We start from the raw sequence: 22,618 nt of genomic DNA, 5'->3' as shown, positions 1-22,618 counted from the left end.
CTCTGCCTGACCCCGGCCGCACCCTTGTGCTGTCCGCTGTATTTAGCTGAGTTCCACATATTGTGTTGGCAGGTTCTCCATTCCTGTTTTTGAATGCCTTATTGATCCCTCTACACTGCCTCCCACTCCCCTTTCACATTATGAACTAAAAGTCTGATGGTGCTTTACATGTTTTCTACCTCCATCTACCCTGCTTTGCATGAGAATCCGTCTCAATAACAATGATGCTTTGAAGGCCATTTCTCACTTTAGAGGCAGAATACCTACCTTCTTTTTGGTGGGATCACCAGGTTCCCTGGAAAATGATTTGAAAAAGTGTTAGTGTGTAGTGGACAGTCTGGAGTGGGTGCTCTCCTTAGTGTTGTTACCAGGATAATACTTAAGTAGTTTCCTTGAGTAAAAATCATGACACATTCTGTTATCAGAAAGCATTTTTTATGTCAACAGAGTTTCTCTAAGTTAGTAAATATAGGCATACTAATACAGCGCTTTTTATTTCCTGGAATCAAGATATACCATCTCAGCATGTCAGAGGTCCACCATTTCACCCACGGCCAATTATACAACATACAACTTCAGTTTCATGAAACTGTAGCTTTTGTAAATGCCTTTGTTCAACATAGTCACTACTCTAGCCAGTGTTACAGATGGGATAAAGAGGTGACATGCCGCATCTAAGAAAGTTCTGCAACAGAAGACAATGGAAAAGGAGATGAAACAGAACAGAGACAGAAATGGCGACATAGTTTATCAATGAAGAAATGCCAGAAGAAGAAAGAAGCTGAGAATACAGGAAGCAGGATGGAGGATTAACCTCACTGGGTGATTGTCCCAGTGTTGATGAGCAATCAAATACTGCCAGATGCTGGTCTAGACTAACCTTCCACTGGGCTTGCAAATAGGCACACGATCTTCCCAGCTCATGAAATGCAGTTAAGGACACGGGCAAAGCCAAATAGGGAAGATGAGACAGAGGCAAATAATCCAATCTTTTTCTAACTCTTAGCTTATAAAACCTTAGAAAAAATACATTAAAAGCAAGCTTCTGAAACAGGAGAATTTAAAAGATTAAGCACATTTGTCTCACATATTTGTATCTCTACAAAAAGATTTTCTCAAGAAATTCATACTTGCCATGTAAATTTCAGTGTTTTAAATTTTCACTTGGCAAATTAGGTAGAGGGAGATTTTGTGTGTGCGCTGATGATATATGATTGAAGCCTCCTGGAAAAGTCGAGTGTCTCCACGTGAACCACCTCTTATATCAAGTGTCTATGTATGACATATAGGAAGTTTTAACTAATATTATAAAAGTAACAGAAGTAACAACTAATATTCACAGATAGGACCTAACAGTAAAAAAACACAGTTCCATAAAGAAGCTTTATGAATAAAGGTACAAGGGGCTGATCACTAGTCTGTGTAGTACACAACCTTTGGGAAAGCCTGACAGATGTCTATCAGGATCTGGTCTGTGGCCTGGGTTGCAAGTTCTCTTTCTGGGCCTCTTTTGCCTGACAGAAATCCTGGCACACAAGTCCCTGGGGAAGCCGGCAATACCCCTTCTGCCAGTGTTGTCCATCCGGGAAGGGTTTAGTGCTTGGACGTCAGAGTAAGTGTTGATGATACCCGGAAGATCTGGGGAAGCATGTTACTGAGTTGATAAAACATTTCTTCAGAAATACTCTGTAAGAAGTAAAAAAAAAAGTGCAATTTGTTAACTTTTTAACTAAAAATCATCACTGATTTTTAAAATTTTGAAGTAATTTAAAATACGAACTAGTTCTAGATATGGAGTGTAATGTGTGAAAACTATCTTTTATAATAAGTATATATAAATATATTTAAAAATGAATAATTATATATACCATAGATAAATATACATAATTAATAACTTTCATACTGAGTTAATTGCATGGCTATGGGCAATCTTTTTTGACTCTATCCTCTGAGACCCTATATTCTTTCTGTCAAATAATAAATTTGATTACCAGGAAAACCCCTAGGTAACCCTACCATAATTAAGTAATAAAAGTACCACTAATTTTGCTAAGTTCTCTATAAAATACAGAATCATTCTCTGCCAATGCCCTTCTTTATGAACTCTTAAAAAAAAAAAAGTAACATAAATGTGGAAAAAAACCCAAAGGACACATGAGTCAAGTTTGGTTTTGGGGTTAAGCAAATAAAAGATCTCTTAAGTGGTGGACATCTTTGACAATAAATTGAATACCTTAATAGCATCCAAACACTTTTCTCCTTAAAAAATAGGAAGCTATTAGCATCTGTTATTTTGTACTGAGTTTATTCAGCATGCCTAGCTGTATCTGTAAGGATATCATAAGAGATTAATTGGAGTGAGATGTATTCAGGCAACATACCTGTGGAACCAGAAATTGCACTGTCCTAGAAATTCCCCCATCCCACGAAGCCATTTCCATCATGAAACCTAAAACAGAACACACTTTGCTGAATTATGAGTTTTGTTTTTAGACCTACCTGTCCCTTACTAAGATAAACTGAATTTTCATTGTGGGGCCTCATGTCTTGACTTTTGAGGTAGCCACTTGCCTGCAGGAGGGCAGCTAAGCCTAAAGGGCAGATGGGCTTCCGCAACCCTTAATCCTCCATGCCAAAGAGGTTTAACATGAGTTTGTCAACACATTCTTACTTAGAATTCCTCAAGCCTATTTAGTCTCTATACAATGCAGCTAAAGCAGGTTATTAAAGGTTAATTAAACATGTGGCTCTATTATTTTTCTTTTTAAGAAAATAAAAAGCAGAAAAAAGTTATCAGGGCACAAAATATAAGTAACATTAAAATATTCTTGTATTTAAAGTGTGCTGGAGATTTTGTTCTGTTTTGTTTTTTTGACTGGAAAAAATAAGTAAAGCCCATCATAAAATATTTGCTTGTTAAACTGAGGCACCAGATGACAGAGGTAACTTCCCCATTCTGCCGGGTTGCTCTACTTTCAATATTTGGGAGCGAGGAAATACAGGTTGTGTTGTTACATGTAAGATTATGTTCACCTTTGACACACTTAAATACAAGTTCTGCTCTCCTTAAGCACCACGGTATAGTCATTTCCTAAAAACAGAAGCAAACAAAGTCATGCATTTTTAAAAGAACTTTGTAGAAAAATTTACATTCAGATCTTAATCCATCTATAATGTTGACCATCCACTATGCAAACTGATTCAGGCAACTACTTGATAACTTCAGCTGGGTTTCATCTGGTTTTTAGATATATAACTTCTAGCTGTTTGACTATACTTGTGGAAATGCAAACTAACTGAATTGGCCTAGTAAATATAATTTTAAAAATAAACATACCTTTAAAACTTTCAAAGATAATTAATTCTAAAGACAAATGTGATATATAAACTCTATCTACTACACCCAATGTTAGCATGAATAACTCTATTAAACTATGTATTATTTGAATAAGTAATACATTAAAATGTTTTTACTGTATAACATGTTGTTACAAAAGTAACAGAAATAAACACCCCATCCCAGCCATCCAACAAACTACATGCATTCATTTTTCTATGTAGCTTTCTAATAATTTGTCACATATTAACATGAATGCCAGTGTTAGACAATGATCAACCCATTGATAATTTTCAACAGTTATGGTCAGTAACTATATTAGTTTAAATTCTACTTATCTTCACTATCATCAGAATTACTTCCCCACGTTACAAGTTTTCATAATAACAAAATGTTTATTATTTCATTATAGTAATTATCAATCTTTTTTGGTTTTGGGATCTTTTATACTCATAAAAATCACTGAGGAGGACTCCAATGACCTTATGTTTATTGGGTTATATCTCTTGATATTTATTGCATTAGAAATTAAAACAGAAAAACTTGAAAATATTAATTCCATTTAAAAACAATGATGGTAAATGCATTACATGTTTACATATTTTTTTATGTAAACTATATTTTCCAAAAAAGAAAAATTTTTAGTTAGAGAGTGGTGATGTTTTACATATCTGCAAATCTCAATTCCTGGTTTAACAGAAAAGATCTGGATTCTCCTATCTGCTTCTGCATTTAATCTGTGTGTTATATCATGCAGTATATAGCCTTTGAAAAAACTCACTGATGCTCATGAGAAATAAGAATGGAAAAGGCAAATAATGCCACTGATCATGAAAATATTTTAAATCTTCTGGACCCCCTTAGAAGGGGCTAGGATCCTGGGAGGAATCTTCAGAACACAATTTAAAAACTGTTCTATTCAGTTACTGTATCATAATTTATTGAAACAGCCCCTTATAGTTCGATTTCCACTTGTTTCTGATAACATTGCAGTGGACATATTTATGTACATGTATGTATGTGTATGTGTGCATATACATTACTGTTTTTTAATAATTTCTTGTGATATTTATATAGCTTAATGAAATGAAATTAGGTTCTTCCCCAAAAGGTTATATTAATTTACACTAGCCATTAGCAATGTATGCATCATCAATGGCACTGTATGTTCACCAGTAATTGGACATTTAAATATTAATATATTATTTAAAATTTTTATTAGTTTAGTAGATCCAAAATGGTATCCCTCTGATGGCTTTTTAAAAATAGAGTATTTTTTGAAACAACTTTAGGTTTACAGAAAAGTTGTGGAAATGGTACAGTGCCCAAATTCTCCCTCTGTCACTCAATTTCCCCTAATACTAACATCTTACATTAACTACACAGTACTAAAATGAAGTGTCTATGCACCTGTCAAAAATAAAGACAATGGACTGTATCAAACAGCAGGGAAAATTCTTAGCAATTTCAATGCACTTTGGGTTTTCAGTGATACATATATATTTCAAGCAATAGCAGACAAAAACTGAATTATTTTCTACACTGTAAAATCACAACTGTAGAAGCACAGGAATTTTGATGACACTAAGGTGAAATAACCAAAACACACGGCACACGTCCAGAAGGCCCCTTTTTAACAACTGATAGGAGCTTTTAATGAAAGAAGCTGTAACTTAGTTTTGAAAATGTTTCCCACCAAAGAAGGGCTTTCTCCCCTAGCATTAAGGAGCTGGACCAATTAGAAACTGTAGAAAGGCGGCAGCTGTAGAATTTGATCTTTCAAGTACCCCATATACCTGTTGAACTTAATCACAATACAACCAAATTGCCACGACCTCACTAATTTCTATTTGCTGTCAGTTAAAAATTAAACCCCTGAATAAATTTTTGTTCTCTCTCCTGGGTGCATTATGTTTTCTAACTGCAGTGCAATAAACAAATTAAATGCATTTAATAACAGGCCCCCCCCACCGCTACTGACACATTGATCAAAATCCAGTTTATGCAGATTTCCTTAGTTTTTAACCTAATAACATTTACTGTTCCAGGATCATATCGAGGATACACTATATTGAGTCATTACGTCCCCTTAGACTTGTGACTTTCTCAGACTTTCCTTTTTTTGATGACTGAGAGTTTCAGGGAGCCCTGGTCAATGCCTTCTATTGGAGCTTGTCTGATGTTCCTCTCATTAGCCTGGAGCCTATGGGTTTTGGGGAGGAAGACTGCAGAGGTCAAGTGCCATTCTCATCACCTCTTATCAAGGGTATGTATTATCAGTGTGACTTGCACCTTAATATTGACCGGGATCAGCTGGCTGAGGCAGTTTTTCTGGCTTCTCCACTGTGAAGTTATCCACCAGCCTTTCCACACTGTACTCTGTTAAGAAGTCACTCACGAGGAGCAGCACACACTTAGGAGGTGGAGACTTGCTCTCCTAGAGGATGAAGTATCTACATAAATTATTTAGCATTCGTCTGCATTGTTTCTTCTGCCCTATTTATTCAATACTGTTTACATCAGCATAGACTCATGGATTTTTGCTTTACATGCTGGGTTACAATTCAGTGATTATTTCCTCAGTCTCATTCTAACTGACCTTAACGGCATACTTCCCATTGGTGACTTCCCTTGTCTCACGAACCTGCCCGCCTGCCTAGGGGGTGGTGCGTCACCGGAGTCTGTTCGCTCCACACCTGACTCTGAGCGCATTGTGGCCTCGTGCCTGGAACTGCTGGACTCCGGTTTCCTTGGCTCCAATATCGGCCCTTCACACCATATTTGGCTAATTTATCGTAAGTCCATTTCTGATGATACACTCCTGTTTAATAACTTACCACTGCTTCCTATTGTCTCATGAATAATCTAAGACTTTCTTTTACTAGTTAGGGATATTTACATTAGGGCCAAAACTACCTCAGCTTCCATGACTTTAAGTTAAAAAAACGAAGGTTTCACTTAAGTGTATCTGCCCACCTTTGCCTGCCCAGATCTGCAGTGCCTGTCCCCCACCTCCTGTTCTTCCTCAAGCCGTGTCTTCTGCCCATCAACACCCTCTCCACTATTTCCATCTATCGAAACCCCATCTTCATTCTTCAGTGTCCAGTTTAATTGCCATCTCCTTCACACAGCAGTCTCTGCTTCCCCATCTACAAATGATGTCTCTATGCTCTCAGCTCCCAAAGTACTTCTTTTATCTCAGTGATCACACTGTACTCTCTTCTTTATTTTTGAGTGGCATTTAAGGGGTAAAGGAATAGGCAGGGAGGTGGGATTATAGGTTTTTTTCCTTCATTGTGTGTTCTCTGAGGGCAAGAACCACTTTTTATTCACCTTTATTACTTTTACAATGACTTCTACAATACTGAGCATACAGATGCTCAAAAATATAAGTTGAGTGATAATTTTTAATCCATGGAAATTTAAAAGAAAATGATTTTCTCCTTTGCCAAAAATGGGCTTAGACAGTAAACCACTTTTTTTGTCCAAGACATTTTAAGATTGGTAATTAATTAAAAGGAGTCTAGTTGCTAAGAGAGTTAAGAAGTAAAGAACTCTCTTTCTAACGCTCTGGAAGCTTATAAAAATGACCAGAATTTTCTGATGTTTAACTTTAAATTATATTTATAACACTTCTCAGCTTCAAAGTTCACAGAAAGGAAGGGCATTTCCTTTTAACTGGGAAGAGCCACAGTGCCTTATGTGAGGTACAGACACGCATGGTGTGAAAAATTTTTGTCTTTCGGTTTGTTTCTCCCTAGTTAAAAACATTATGTACAGAGGGAGCATGGTGACTAACAAAAATCAACAGCTAAGAGGAAATGCTGATAGCTCAGAAAGCTACGATAATAATGTTTTACGTTTACATGAAACTTTACAATCTACATAATTTGATCACAAAAACCACATTTATAAATTCAAAAAGGACACTGAGAAAGCTACAGTGACTCACTCAAAGCCTTGTGGCTGTCTGAGACTTGCATTTTCATTCTCTGAACAGTACCTTTTGATTAGCAAAGGTTTAAAATGTTAATCAAGTACAATTAAGTTTTTTCTTTTATGACTTATGTCTTTTGTGTCCTAACAAATCTTTGCTTAACCTGATATCATCAAGATTTTCTTTTGTTTTCCTCTAGAAGTTTTATCATATTAGCCTTTTTGGTTTAGGTCTATGATCTATTTTAATTTTTATGTATGTGAGGTAAAAGTCAAGGTTATTTTTGCTATAGGAATATCCAGTTCTTACACCACCACTGGTTCAAAACACTACCTTCCTCCCATTGACTTGCCCTGGCATCTTTGCTGGAAATCAAAATGACCACATATGCATGGACTTATTTCTGGATTCTCTATTCTGTTCATTTGAGTCATAGTCTATTATTTGCCAGTAACACATTGTATTGGGTACCGTGGCTTTACAGTTAAGTCTTAAGATCAGTTGGTGTAAGTCACTCAACTTTGTTCTTGGTCAAAATTGTTTTGGCTGTTTCAGGTCCTGTGCATTTCATATAAATTTTAAAGTGAGCTCTTCAGCATCTTCAGAATTGCCTTGTAAGGATTTTGATTGGGATTTAAACCCATAGGTTGCCATGAGAACTGATAAGGGCGAGTCTTCCAACCCATGAACATAGTGTATCTATCCATTTATTTCGGTCTTTTAAAATTTCTTTTGTCAACTAAAAACTCAGTTTTGTAGTTGTCACATAATTTTTCATAGCATTTTTTACTTGAAGGCATTTTAGGCTTGTTTTCAAGTTCTTTAAACACAGTAACCAACTATACTACAGATGGTGTCTCATAAGCCCACACTGCCTCATGTCTTTGTGCGTCTGTTTTTATCTTTTGGTTGTTCCTGCTGGTTCACTTTCGTGGAGCGTTTCATTTCCTCAAAGGACTACTTACACTTCACTCATGTTACACATTTTATTGAAGGATTGACTACATGTAGGGGTAAATGCTAAAGTGTAACTGAATATTTGTATCACCTTAAAATATTGACTCTGAAACATGACATTCTTCAAAATACTATGGAAATAATCAGCATCAAGGAATTATTACTATTTATACTGCTATAATAGAGCACTCATTTTTATGTATAAAAAAGCATTATCTGACAGTAGCTTGTCTTATAACCTATAATTTATTGACATCTATGATTAGCCTTTGAATTATCTCAGGCTGGTAAGGTCAAGCCTCACAGCTACTCACATGAGGACAACCAATGTGAATTGTAAGCACAGAGGCACTGAATAGCTAGCCTCAAACACCAGCATACAGAATATATATTGCCCCAGTGTATTAAAATCAGGATAATAATAATAATGAAAGACTGAAGCATAGGTTACAGTAGGGATGGCTCTAACGGTTTGGCCAAAAGTAGATGGGAAAAGTTGATAAAGTCCTTTCAGTGCCCCACTTCATCACCTTTTACCCACTAATACCATGTGTTCTTGCGTTTTGTACATGTGCGGTTAATAGCATGGTCTACAGAAAATGTCTATGAGACAAATTAAGAACTTCATGCTCCTCAGAATGACATGAATTCATGACAAAGTGTCACTGGTGCTATGTAGAGAACACACCAGAACACCGATTCATGCCAGGATCCCAGGAAAACTTTAACATGATAGACAACTTAATTTTCAGATGACATAAACCCTTATATTCTATTTACTTTATTTACTTCTTGCTGCTTAGCAGCATATGAATCTGAAAGGAAATGCTAGACAGTTGCACACACGTGTGCACAAACACATCCAAGCTGTTTCTAATCTCCCATTTGCCTACATGGGGACTCTGTCCCAGGCATCCCTGTCATTTTTTTCTCTGATTAAAACCAGCTCCTAAAAAGAATGGCTTTGCGTTACTGGAAAAGGTAAACTATAGCTTAGAAACTGATAAAGTCAGGAGAAGACATAACATATGGGATGTGGCCTGCAGTCTCACAAGGAGCTCTCTTCTGGAAAGAAATCTCAGTATATGTTATACAGTGAATGGGGTCAGTATATGTTATACAGTGAATAGTAAATACAGCATAATGGGTCAGGCCACAGTACAGAAAGGCACTGGCTGTTGAGTTCTAAGTAATGGCAAAGCGAGTGTATCTTACTGTCACGCCAGTGAGAACACGCTGTGAAAGAAATCCACTGAAGAAACTGAATGGATCACATGAAACACTTCAGACTTTGCACATGAAGCAGAAAACTGGGCCCTATGGCTATACTTTAGATGGTCAGAGGGCACAGCACAGAGAGTAACTTCTAAACCTGTGAAACTGAGATGAAAATGTCCGGCTGAGTCTAACTGCAGACCACACCCTCTATCTAAAGTAAATGCCATACTTTAACCATGCAACTTGAATTTTTGATTAGGGTAAGCTTGCACTGCAGAGGTGATTAAGATTTAGTTGGTATATACTTTTAGGTCTTCACTGTATGTCTTAAAAGTTACATATCAGACTTATTTTCTTAGTTTATATACCCATGTGGGAAACTGACTATTCTTTACTTTCAGGTATGTGCCTCTGAAGTACCTGAATTCTTGTATTATTCAGTTTCACAGCTATTATCAGAAGGTGAGGAATAGCCTGGCTTTCTTTTTTTTCACATTCAAAAACAAGGGGTTAGGTGCAACCACTTTGGGGAAATAATCCAGCTGTATCTACCAAAGCTAAACATATGCATGCATACATATCAAACACCTAACACTTCCATCCCTAACTAGACACCCAACAGAAGTGTCAAGATACATGTGCTAATATGTTCACAGCAACATTAGTCATTACCAAAACCTGAAAACTACCCAAATGTCCTTAAATAGTATAATGGTTAAATGTGGCCTAGTCACAATGGAGTAATACCTAACAATGAGAATGCACGACCAATATATAACCACAGCAATAATGTGGATAAATTTCACAAATATAATATTGAGTGAAAGAAGCCAGATATAGGAGCATATTCTATATGATTCCACTTACATAAACTACAAAAACAAACAACTAACTAATTTATGATTTTCAGAGTGATAATCGTGGCTACCCTTGTGGAGGAGGTAAGGTTTAAGTGACTGGAAGGGATTGTGAGGGTGGTGGCTTTCTGGGGCGTTGGCAATGCTATGATTTGTTCTGTCTACTGGTTACATGGGTGCTCAGGTTCCAAAAATTTGAGCTACATACTTATGATATGTATGCTTTTCTACATGTGTATTATATTCTAAAAAAATTTAAAAATAAAATTTAACATCCTCATCAGCCACAACAATTACAATAACTAAACCCCCTTAGACCCAAATTATTCATCAAGTTAATAGTAAAAATAAAAGGAAGTCAAGAACTGATTCTTGACTTGCAGGTTTATTCTACATCCATCAGGTTAGATGACCCCAATATGACAGTATCTTCAGATCATAAAGACTATAGAGATAAAACTGGTAATATCAGTCTTTCTTCAGCTCTTTTTATCTACCATAGGATACAGGCTGTTTCAGACATTATCATCATTACACCTTGAACATACTAAAATGTGGTAACTGAGTGTCTAGCAATTCTGTTTGTAACCGGAAGAAAACAACACCTGAAAATGCTTGGGATCTCTGCATCAGAGTTAAACAAATATTACCTCTATATCCTGTGTAGAGTTGTCTGAGTTTGGAGAATAAACTTCTTGACCTGAATGGATGTTTAAATACAACAAATGGGAGGATCACCACTCAATATACTTTCGTGAATTGAAATGAACACTTAGAAAAAAACTTAATGTCCTGCAGCTGGCTGTCCCAATTTAAAACATGTAACTTTTGTAACATTGTGGGAGAGGGAATGCTAGTAGTATCAGATGTCTAGAAATAAATCCAAACTTAGTGACTTTCGGAAACACTGTTTTTGAGGTTGTTTCCCACCTACATATAACCATTTTTATAAACTGGTTAACCAGGAGTCCAGCTGCAGGAATGTTTGGATGTTTCCTTGTGGCTGGAATTCATCAAAAACTTTTCTTCATTACTCCCCAAAGACTCTTTTATAGAGGGACTAGTTAGTGATAAGTTAACAATGGGTAACATTCCTGATGGAACTAAAACTTTATAAAGCTATGGTGAAGAAAGAAAAACATGTTTGCCAATCTCTTCTGATACCATAATAGGTATGACTGAGGGCACTGCAGTGAATGAAATGAGATTATCAGGGAGTCTGACGCAGCTTTCAGAAGATGGAGCCAGAATTCTTCTACAAAACAATGAATGTGTCTGGTGGAAATAAAATAGGTAACTGGGAAATCATTTAAAATAAACTTGTCTTATGTAAAACTAATTTTCTGTGTATATATTGTACTTAAAATGAGACCTCATCATATAATGAGTCTAAGTGAGACTCAGGCACACTAAAGAGTAAAGTGTGACAATTTTTACACTGCAACGAATACAGATGGTCCCCATCTTAGGATGGTTCAACTTTCTGGACTTTATGAAGGTACAAAAGTACTACTCATTTAGTATGAACCGCACCCTGAATTCCGAATTCTGATCTTTTCTGAGCTAGCAATCGGCCATATGGTGCTCGCTAGTGATGCTGGGTGGGGCAGTGAGCCTCCCCTCTCAGTCAGCCACACGATGATGAGGGTAAACAGCCTCATGGACAACAGTTCTTACCCACTCACCCACTCTGTTGTTCACCTTCCAAACAGTATTGAATACATCACATGAGATATTCAGACTTTATTATACCATAGGCATTGTGTTAGGTGATTTTGCCCAACTGTAGGGTAATGTAAGTGTCCTGAGCATGTTTAAGGTAGGCTAGGCTAAGCTATGGTGTTGGGTAGGATAGGTATATACCACTAAATTCATTTTTGACTCACAATATTTCCACTTAACAATGAGTTTTTCAGGACGTAATCCCATTGTTAAGTCAAAGAAGATCTGTTTAGCATTTACACACATCTTTTATTTTGTTAAATAACTTTTGGTAATCAGTGATCAAAATTCCTTCCTGACACTCACAGTCTGCACTTAACCAGTTAGCCATTTTGCATTCTAAAAAATGCCACCTCAAAGTAAGCAGACACTAAATTGCTGATACAGATTCCCCATCACCAGGTTGACCACTGGCTCTCCCAGAAGAATTTATCTGTACCCCTTTGTTTTGAGATTGTTTTGCTCCCAATAAAAAGAATGTTTATACCACACTTTAACTGTAGAAGCTAATACCTGTATTATCCAAGGAGAAGACTTGAGAAAATGTTAAAAAGAGGCTGGTTTCTATCTGTAATCTAGCATCCCTTTCCATTGCCTATTCATACATACTCAGAGAATACAAACAAATTTTAATGTTAGCCTAAGCCAAATATAAATGTGGAGGTAAATCTTACACTACTTAAGACAAAAATGTAGGAAGATGAGGAGGAAGGAGGGGAGGGTGAGAAGGGAAACATGCCTTATCCCAAACTAAAGATAATCATGATTTCTAATTCACCAACTATAAATTCTCTGAACATAAATGGTTAAGGATTATTCACTGTTTTCTGTTACATATCACTCAATTCTGTAAACCAGATAAAAGATGCAAAGGTCCATTAGTTAAAAATAAAGTGCTTTTAAAGTGTAAAGTGGATTGTAATTATTATACAGTATTGAAGGTTAACATTTTCATACAATTTTGGTACTTTTCTATCTGCTTACCTCTGACATATCATGCACCAGCAAGAGAGGAAGGCTTATTGTTGTGATGTCATGGGTACAGCAAACCTTGAGTATATTTCGGAGCCCCATAATGGCAGGATCACGAGCAGTGATGTTTCCTGACTTCACATTGTCATCCACACAAAGATGGAAAGCAACATGTATTTCTGAGAGATTAGAATGCCGTGTGATGTAAAATTCTCCTGTGAACAACAAACGCAATCCTGAATTCCAAATGCATAAATCACTCATCAATGGACTTTAGTGAATGTAAATGGCAGTCAATGTGTTGAACTAGTAGTGGTATACCAGGAACGTATGCCGGGCTCAAGAAGCAAATGTGATTATTGTGCCTCAATGCTTGGAAAGAAGGTAATGAAAAAGAGACAACAGTCAATTTTGCATTAGGTTTGTAAACTGGTATGAAGTGACTACCAAATAGTAAGTAAATCGAATGAGGACTCATCATCTCTATTTTGTTTCCCTAATGTTTAAAAAAATTTTGTTGTATACTGAGGTACACACAATAAAATGCACAAATCTTAGTGTAGACAGTGATGAATTTTGATATGTGTATACACTTATGTATCCACTGCCCAGATCTACTTTGATGTAAATGCTCAAAATGTCCTACTTTTCATTCAAACTTAACAAATAAGGCTATTTGATTACCTGTCATTCTCACACCCTAAATCTGCCTTCATCTCAATTTCTGTGTTCAGACTCCTTCCAGTTCATCATCCAGGACAGAAACATAGAAATTGCCCTTAGTTTCTTTCTCTCAATGCTTCTTCCCAGGCTACAATCTGATTCACCACCAACTATTTTCAGTAATAGCTCCAATATCTCCACTTTGAGCATTCTACTTTTACTGCATCCCCTTATTTCATGCTATTGTCATCTCTCATCTAGGTTTTTGTAACAGCCTCTTCATTATTCTCTCTGTTCCCATTCTTGCCCACCTACAAGCTATTCCCACATTTGCAGCCAAAATGATTTGAATATAAATCAGATTATATCACTCCCCTACTTAAATTGTTCAACAGGCTTATGTTACATTCAGAAAAAAAATCCAAACTCTTTACTATGGTCCTGCAAGGCCTATTATACCTGGACAGTGCCCATCTGTCTGATATCCTCTTGTCTCACCCTCTCTCCTTCTTCTGCTAAGTTCTTCAAACATGCAGAGCCTGTTTCCAATTCAGGGCTACTTCATGGAAGGTTTTCCCCAATATTCTCATCTAGCTGACTTCTTGTCATTAATCATGTCTCACATCAAAGGTCACCTCCTCAGACTGCCCCATCTGACATAAGACTCCCTCACCCCTCACTTAATTCTCATGCTCATTTTTCTGCTTTCTTTTCAGCACTGAAATTCTTATATTTATGAGATTATTATAAAGTGTTTATATTTCATGACTATAGGCATTTTGTCTATCTTGCTTAAAGTTCTCTTTAGCACATAGAATAGTACCTGGTAGAGAGAACGTACTCAGTCAATATTTGCTGAATGAGTGGATGAACAAATGTTTTAGACTGAGTGCAGCAGCATCAGTCTAATTTATCAGATCTTAAAATCCATGCTTGCTATAATCACTCCATTTTCTATGTAGGCACACTAGCTATCAGCTGGTACATTCTGCAGTTTCTGTTGATATAATTAAATACAATATAAAATACGTAAAGAATATATTTTTACAAATACACCTGCCTCGCTGGAAATTCTGCTCTGTCCTTCTAACTACTCAGCACTAACACCTGCCCTCACAAATTCTGCTCTTCCTTTCTTCAAAGTCATTATCTTAGGATTTTACTTATATTTACTTATAAATATACAGTATATTTAAAAGTACTTAATATCCTTTAGCACAATGTTCAATCATTTCTAGTAACCAGTGTACATAGGTTGCACCCATGGATGTCACTGACAAGCCCCAGGCGAAGGTCTTTTTTTTAACTTAAAAGAATTAGATAAGCAGAAAAAAAAAAACACTAAAGGACAGTTACAGATATTAAAATAAACTCGACAAAGAAAAAGTAAGAAGGAAATTGGTGAGGAATAGTAGTTACAACTTCCCTAGAAGGCAATAAAAGACACAGGCTGTTTATCAGAAACCTGGTAGACTAAATGAGACAGTATCTTCTGGGCCCAGTGAAGTGTAGTACATTCCATACTCCTACTGATAATTTAGATGATGGCAGCCCCAGCATTATATATGGGCAATGGTCCAGCAGGGAGACAGATGACTTAGTGAACAAGTCAGGTGATCCTAATCCCTAAGCTGGCACTGCTTTGTTTGACCTTAGATGACTTGTCTCCTGGCCTCATTTTACCCATTAGTAAAATGGGGGTCATGTATCTGGCTGTAGCAATCAAAGTAATGTGATAAAATAGTAAAAGGACTAGATTGGGTGTTAAGAAAATCTGGTCTCTATAATTTATTGGCTGAGTGATCCTGCACAAAAAAATCAACTTTTAGGTCCTCTGTACTTCATTTCATGTACATGTTGGGAAAAATAATGCCACCTTACAAAGTTCTGTGAGAATTAGATGACAGAGCCTGTAAATACTTAAATAACGACAAGAAATTTAAATAAAACTATTTTTCTTTGCAACTAAAGAATTTTTAAAAATTTGTGATTTGGATCTTTTTTCATCTCCTGTAAAGTTCCTGGCTGTGTAGGTGCCCGTTAAGTGGAAATTCATATGCTAACTGAATAGTTTAATACTCCTTTTCAAATGCAGACACATGATACTGTCTTATTTGGTGTTAGTAATGCAACACTAACCTATAGGATTTTTCAAAAAAGGAGTGAGGAAGGAAATAAATATAGCAATAAAAGGTTCAGCTTAAAAAAATAATCAGACATTGCTACCTCTAGAATAGATAATAAGATTGGCACATTTTAAGAAAGCCACAAAATATGGATGATTGTATTATGGATCTATGAAGAGAAATGTAATAAATCCTGTCTCAAAGGAGGTATTTTTAGATGGAGAGGAGGACAGCTTCCTGTTCCACAAAGTGGAGGAAGCAGCATGTGGTGATGCAATCCTGCCTCTAACATTATCCACGAAGGTGGGCTCTCCGAAGGTGGCAGGAAGTTCGAAGCTGATGACCACAGGCTAACTGGCTGGGCCTGGCAAGATGAGCACCAGACACGGGCATGCGGGGCGCCTGGATACATGGAAAGTGACCTACATGTAGTAAATCTGGGGAAGGAAATGTGAGGCAACAACCTAGGTTATTTAAGGAACTGCATAATTTACCATTTAGTTTAAAAAACTTTACCTTTACCAACAAATAAGACTTCCTTGTTATGCTCTTGTCATACAAACACTCCTAAGGAACATCAGAATGATTAACTCTGGAAGTGAACCAAAGGGACTGAATTTCCAGTTGGTAAACAGTATATCCAAGAGTAAAAAAGAAAATTAAAGAAATGGAAAACAGGAAGATGTATGGGGAAATGAAAATAAGAGAGATACTCAATTAGATGATCCATGTTCTTTCTACAAGTTCATTTATATCTCTATACACTACTGTTTATATTTCAGAGTGAAAAATATTTCTTGGTTCATTTGAAAAACTAAGAAACAACATATAAAGGAGGAAATTTGAAACAGCAAATAGCGATAACAGTTATGCAACTGCTTGAGCAATTTTAATGTTTGGATCTTGAAAAAAGTCAGTACTAGTATGAGCATGATTTAAATGGCAGAACATGTGTGAAAGTGTATTAGGTTGTTTCAAAGTGAGACACTGACACACTTCTTATAATGTGCACTGTAAGAACTTGTTTCCAATTTGTTTTCAATGTATGTGATTCTAAGAAAATTGCCATTTAAAATAATACTTACCAGGTAAAATATTTAAATAGTTTCTATCAGCATTTTTAGTCTTGTCATCACTTCCTCCGTTTTGGTTTCCGAAATCTATTGATAAGATAATGCAACATGAAAGAATACAACAACATATGATAACACATTGCTACTACTGCCACTCCTCCCCAACAATCACAACAGCAAAAATGTACTAAGACTCTCTAGGTGCCTTGTATGCTGATATATATTTTACATGGATGGTCTCATTTAATTCTTATAAAACCCCTATAACCACAACCTGAGGAGGTAAGTATCATTACTATTTTCATTTTATACATGAGGAAATAGAGGCTTACCTGGGTTAGTGAACCTAACTAAGGATGTACAGTAAGTGGTAGAACGAGGTCTTGAACCCACACACTCAGATCCCGAATCCTATGGCCTTAACCACACAACACTTGCCAATACCCTATTTTTCATCTGGGAGGTCCAGGGCATTAAGTTAACTACATATAAAATAACTTCAGATACTGGTAGTGTGACCATCTTTATTTTTAGAACCTGAGTCACTGTTGTTGATATAACTTGTTCAGGACTACAAGCAAATAGTTAGCAGCACAAGGAATCACTTGATATTCAGTCCATTCCTGAAATGTATTACTTCTTAATATGACACTATATACAATTCATTTCAAACAGATATGTGAGGCCTGGTATCAAATGCAACATTTTTTTTTCAGATATTCAAATGTTTTTCTTTTTTTCTTTTTAGAAGGATACCTATTCAGAAGGATGAATATTGGTAAAGTAAGATACATCACAATTTTCCATATATTATTATAGTTACATTATTTTTCACACATATATACATTTTTAATGGAAGATACAACTTAATTTTATAATAATTCTGTCATAAATGCAGAATAAGTATTAGCACTCAAAGCAGCTATCTTTAAGAGGCTGCATATTTACTCCAACTACATACAAAACTATTTTGGAATGGTCTTTAGCATCAAAAAATCACTTGAAAACAGCCAGAACTTCAAATGAGTTAGCTGAGAATACTAACAGAATATCATGGTTTCAAAAATGTTCTGAATAAAAGTAACTTGATATTTTTACTGAATGACTACTTTGAATAAATGATTCCTAAACATTGTACTTTGTAAACACATATTTTATAGACAGGAAGAGACAGACACACAGAGAAGGTTCTGCATTGCTAGAATCTATATTCAATAATACTCTGTTTCTGATACAGAGCCATGTAACTGATAGGCTTTGAATAAATGTCTGATCATGGCACAGACAACAAAAAACAATAAATAATGACTCTAATTTTGTTCACATGGAATATGAACAAACAGAATCCCTATTAAGTAAACAAGAGAGAGCAGTTCATAGTCCATTCCCCTTTCCATTTTTTAATGATAATACTTTGTAATAGTAAGAAGATGGCTGTTTTTCATTTCCAAAAAATGTATATAGTGTGCCCCCAAATCTAAGTTGCTTTTGGCTTGCTATCATGGACTGCAGAAATATAATAACAGTATAATAAACACAGGAAGGAAAACAATGAAATGTTACAGAATAAGCAGGTACTTGTGTATCAGGATGTAAACGCGTAGAACAAATGCACGCACAGAAAAGGAAAAGAGGGAGGAACTATTTTCACAAAACTCTCCTGTAACAACATGTGGGCTCCTTTATGAAAGTTGTCTTTTAGAAACCTGCTTGTTTCACTGACTCACTTAAACCACAAAATAGTTGCTTGAACAAGAACAAAATAATAGCATGATGTACACACACTGCCTTAACCGTGTGTGGTTTAAAAACTTCCTGTCATTTGCTGCACACTTTCTATCTCTCATAAATATACTTAGAATCCTCCTCCTTTTCCCACACCTGTCATGATCTCAATCTTCATGCATTTAGTCACTACTAAGAATAATATTAAAATGTCTCTGATCATATCATTGGTAGTTTGAGATGGAGAAAGAAGATGGTAGAAGAATTGACAGGATATGCTAGAATTTCCTGAAAGGTCCTTTGTTAGGATATAGTTTCATACTAATTTCCTAACAGTTACCAGGTCTCTACCATGTATAACCCGAATTGCCACAGCAAAGCCACGTTACCTGTGGTGGGAATACAAACTGGTAGAGCCGCTGTGGAGAGCAGTTGTTAATGCTATTAAAATTATAAATGTATGTGCTCTTTAACCCCAGGAATTTCTTCAAGGAATGCAATCTATAGATATGCTTACACATGCGCAGTGATACATGTGCAAGGTTACTCATTCAGTATTACCTACAATAACAAAAACGTGGGAACAGATTAAATGCCTATCAATAGGGAACTGACTAATAATGGGATATCCTGCAGTGTTCTATGCAGCAGTAAAAAGGTATGACACTGCCCCTTATGCACTGATATAAAATGATGTCCAAGATAAATTATTCAGTGAAAAAAGTGGGCAGAAATCATTCAGAAAAGTAGGCAGAGAAAGCTGCCATCTTTGTAAAACAGGAAAATAAATAAATACACCCCTACACATGCTCACTTTTGTGTATAAATGGGAGGTACGAGTGAGATAGCACTGGCTGCCTCTGGAGTGGGAAACTGGATGGCTGGTGGGCAAAGTGAGGAAGGCTGCCCTCTATGCTCCTTTGCACAGTTTGAATTGTGAATCCTGAGATGGTTTCACCTATTTAAAAAATGATTAAAAAAATAAATAACACAGTCTTAAAAAATCTATTGAATAAATATGGGAATTATAGTGAATGCTAATTAAGTAAAGTTTAGATAGCTATATTCTAACATCAGGAGAAAAGGGAGAATCCCATGACTTACAAGGGAGGGAGGAAAGACAGCAAGCAAAGAGCTAATAATATCTCTTTGTTTACTACAAAATACAAAACACAGGAACCAAAAATACTATAATTGTTTCTTTTAAATACTGCAGTTATAAAACAAATGAACAAACAAGACATCCAAAGTATCAGAAGCTGACTTAAAGGTTTAACCAGCTACAGTTAAAAGACTTGCCATATTTTATTTCCTAGGCAACATACCAAGTTTTTGTAAGAAATGAGGAATAAAATGCCTAGGATTAAACTTAACCAAGGAGGTGAAAGACCTATCCCCTGAAAACTACAAGACACTCAGAGAAATTAAAGACACCAATAAATGGAAATACATACCATGTTTATGGGTAGGAAGAATTAATATTGTGAAAATGGTCATCCCACCTAAAGCAATTTACAGATTCAATCCCTTTCAAAATACCAACAACATTCTTCAATGAACTAGAACAAATAGTTCTAAAATTCATATGGCACCACAGAGGACCCTGAATAGCCAAAGCAATCCTGAGACGAAAGAATAAAGCTAGGGGGATTACACTCCCTAACATCAAACTCTACTGCAAAGCTACAGTGATCAAAACGATTTGGTACTGGCGTAAGAACAGACCCACAGATCAATGGAACAGAATAGAGAGCCCAAATATAAATCTATACATATATATGGCCAATAAATATATGAGAAAGGAGCCATGGATACAATGGAGAAATGACAGCCACTTCAACAACTGGTATTGGCAAAACTGGACAGCTACATGTAAGAGAATGAAACTGGATTATTGTCTAACTCCATAGACAAAAGTAAACTTGAAATGGATCAAAGACCTGAATATAAGTCATGAAACCATAAAACTCATAGGAAAAACAGGCAAAAATCTCTTGAATATAAACATGAGCAACTTTTTCCTGAATGCATCTCCTTGGGCAAGGGAAACAAAAGTAAAAATGAACAAATGGGACAACATCAAAATAAAAAGCTTCTGTACAGAAAAGGATACCATCAGTAGAACAAAAAAGCATCCTACAGTATGGGAGAATATATTTGTAAATTACATATCGAACAAGGGGTTAACATCCAAAATATATAAGGACTCATACACCTCAACACCCAAAAAGCAAATAACCTGATTAACAAATGGGCAGAGGATATGAACAGACAATTCTCCAAAGAAGAAATTCAAATGGCCACCAGGCATATGAAAAGATGCTTCACATTGCTAATTATCAAGGAAATGCAAATTAAAACCATAATGAGATTATCACCTCACACCAGTTAGGATGGCCAGCATCGAAAAGACTGGGAACAAATGCTGGCGAGGATGTGGAGAAAGGGGAACCCTCTTACACTGCTGGTGGGAATGTAAATTAGTTCAATAATTGTGGAAAGCAGTGTGGAGGTTCCTCAAAAAACTAAAAATAGAAATACCATTTGACCCAGGAATTTCATTCCTAGGAATTCACCCAAAGAAAACAAGTTCTCAGATTCAAATAGCCATATGCACCCCTATGCATATCGCAGCACTATTTACAATAGCCAAGGTATGGAAGCAACCTAAGTGTCCATCAGTAGATGAATGGATAAAGAAGATGTGGTACATATACACAATGGAATGTTATTCAGCTATAAGAGGAAAACAAATCCTACCATCTGCAACAACATTCATTTTTCAATTAAGAAAGCAGAATTACTCTGTAATTTGAGAGGTTTTTCTTTTACCCATGTCTTCCCTTAAGTCTCTCTCTGCATAAATAAAAATCTTTTGAGGAAAAATGACATGAACTTTTCCATAGCTTTAAAATAATTTTCTAGTCAATTTCCTAAATAGTTAGAAAAGATGTTTATGTTGTGTGTAAATACAGAGAAAAAGCAGGACAGTTTTGGACATGGTAGTTTTTAAACAACAATCCAAACAATTTTTGTGACTGATTTCATGCTGAGTGGATCAAAAATGGAACTTATAAAACATGCATTTTGTGCAATATTTACTCCATGATTTCAATGTGCTTTGTAGTAATAATTATGCCCATTTTAGGGACAGAGAATTGGATCAAATATCACCAACTTTCCAGCGAGTGCCTAGTTTAACTAAAGAATTGAAATTTAAATGCAGTTTTTGCCAAGGATCTGGAACAATATCATGCAAAAGAAGGAAATTAAGAACAGGATTCAAGCTTCTAAATATCCTGAGTTTTGTTCTTACATTTTTCTTCTACCTTTCCACCAATACAACTTTCTATATTTAATGATGCTATTAGAATGCTAAGAGACAGAACATACTGAAAGTGACATTTTAAAAAATGTGAGTTTTACTGACCATGTGATTCTTTCAACTTACTCCTGCGTTGGGTTCTTGCATAAAGTACCACCTGCTGGACGACTTCCAGTTGCTCTTCAATTCGTGGAAAGTGGAAATCAGTGCATTCTTGGCAAACTGTGGCAAAATCTAAGGGACCCAAAACATTTACAAACTTATAAAAGAGAACTATCAAATATTTAGTATTTGCTTACAGACATTAGATCTAGTAGAAATAGAATATAAAACCCGTATGATTTCTTGTATTTTTCCTTTCAATAATTATATCTTATTAAATTAGGGCACAATTTTCTTTTAATCAGAAAATCTCTCAATCACTCAAAATAGTAGGTATTAACAGACAAGGAAATTTAAAAATAATAAATATATGATACAACATAATATAATTCTAAGCCTTCTTGATAAAACAGATACTTTGATCATAATCTGGTCCCATCAAAAACTATGGAAAAAATACAAGAAGCTTCTTACATTTATGGTAGGAAATCATTCAAGCTTCTTTTAAAAACAGCTATATGTTTCAATATACTTTATATCATTAGAATTTTTTAAATAATCACAAAAAGTGAGTTATACTAAGAGGGAAGACAGAATTTTACCT

The 22,618-nt window shown here is 35.8% G+C and overlaps 1 protein-coding gene across 5 annotated transcripts in view; it reads right to left on the bottom strand.

Moving 5' to 3' along the window:
• Positions 1-413: 413 nt before the first annotated feature.
• FERRY3 (FERRY endosomal RAB5 effector complex subunit 3) overlaps positions 414-22,618 on the bottom strand; it is a 59,167-nt gene continuing 36,962 nt past the window's right edge. For 4 of the 5 annotated variants that reach the window (XM_073223712.1, XM_017650915.3, XM_073223713.1 and 1 more), the window contains 6 exons: positions 22,018-22,146; positions 16,875-16,949; positions 13,013-13,215; positions 3,034-3,091; positions 2,382-2,449; positions 414-1,686 (listed from right to left, as the gene is read on the bottom strand). In XM_073223712.1, the coding sequence (XP_073079813.1) occupies positions 1,594-1,686; positions 2,382-2,449; positions 3,034-3,091; positions 13,013-13,215; positions 16,875-16,949; positions 22,018-22,146 (626 nt within the window). In that variant the 3' untranslated portion in view covers positions 414-1,593. Of the gene's footprint in view, positions 1,687-2,381; positions 2,450-3,033; positions 3,092-10,956; positions 11,007-13,012; positions 13,216-16,874; positions 16,950-22,017; positions 22,147-22,618 lie in introns of those variants that run through there. The other variant, XR_012125909.1, reaches the window with a different exon arrangement.

The sequence above is a fragment of the Manis javanica genome, chromosome 15, assembly GCF_040802235.1.
Source record: "Manis javanica isolate MJ-LG chromosome 15, MJ_LKY, whole genome shotgun sequence".
NCBI classification, from domain to species: domain Eukaryota; kingdom Metazoa; phylum Chordata; class Mammalia; order Pholidota; family Manidae; genus Manis; species Manis javanica.
This window is presented reverse-complemented; position numbering and strand designations above follow the sequence as displayed.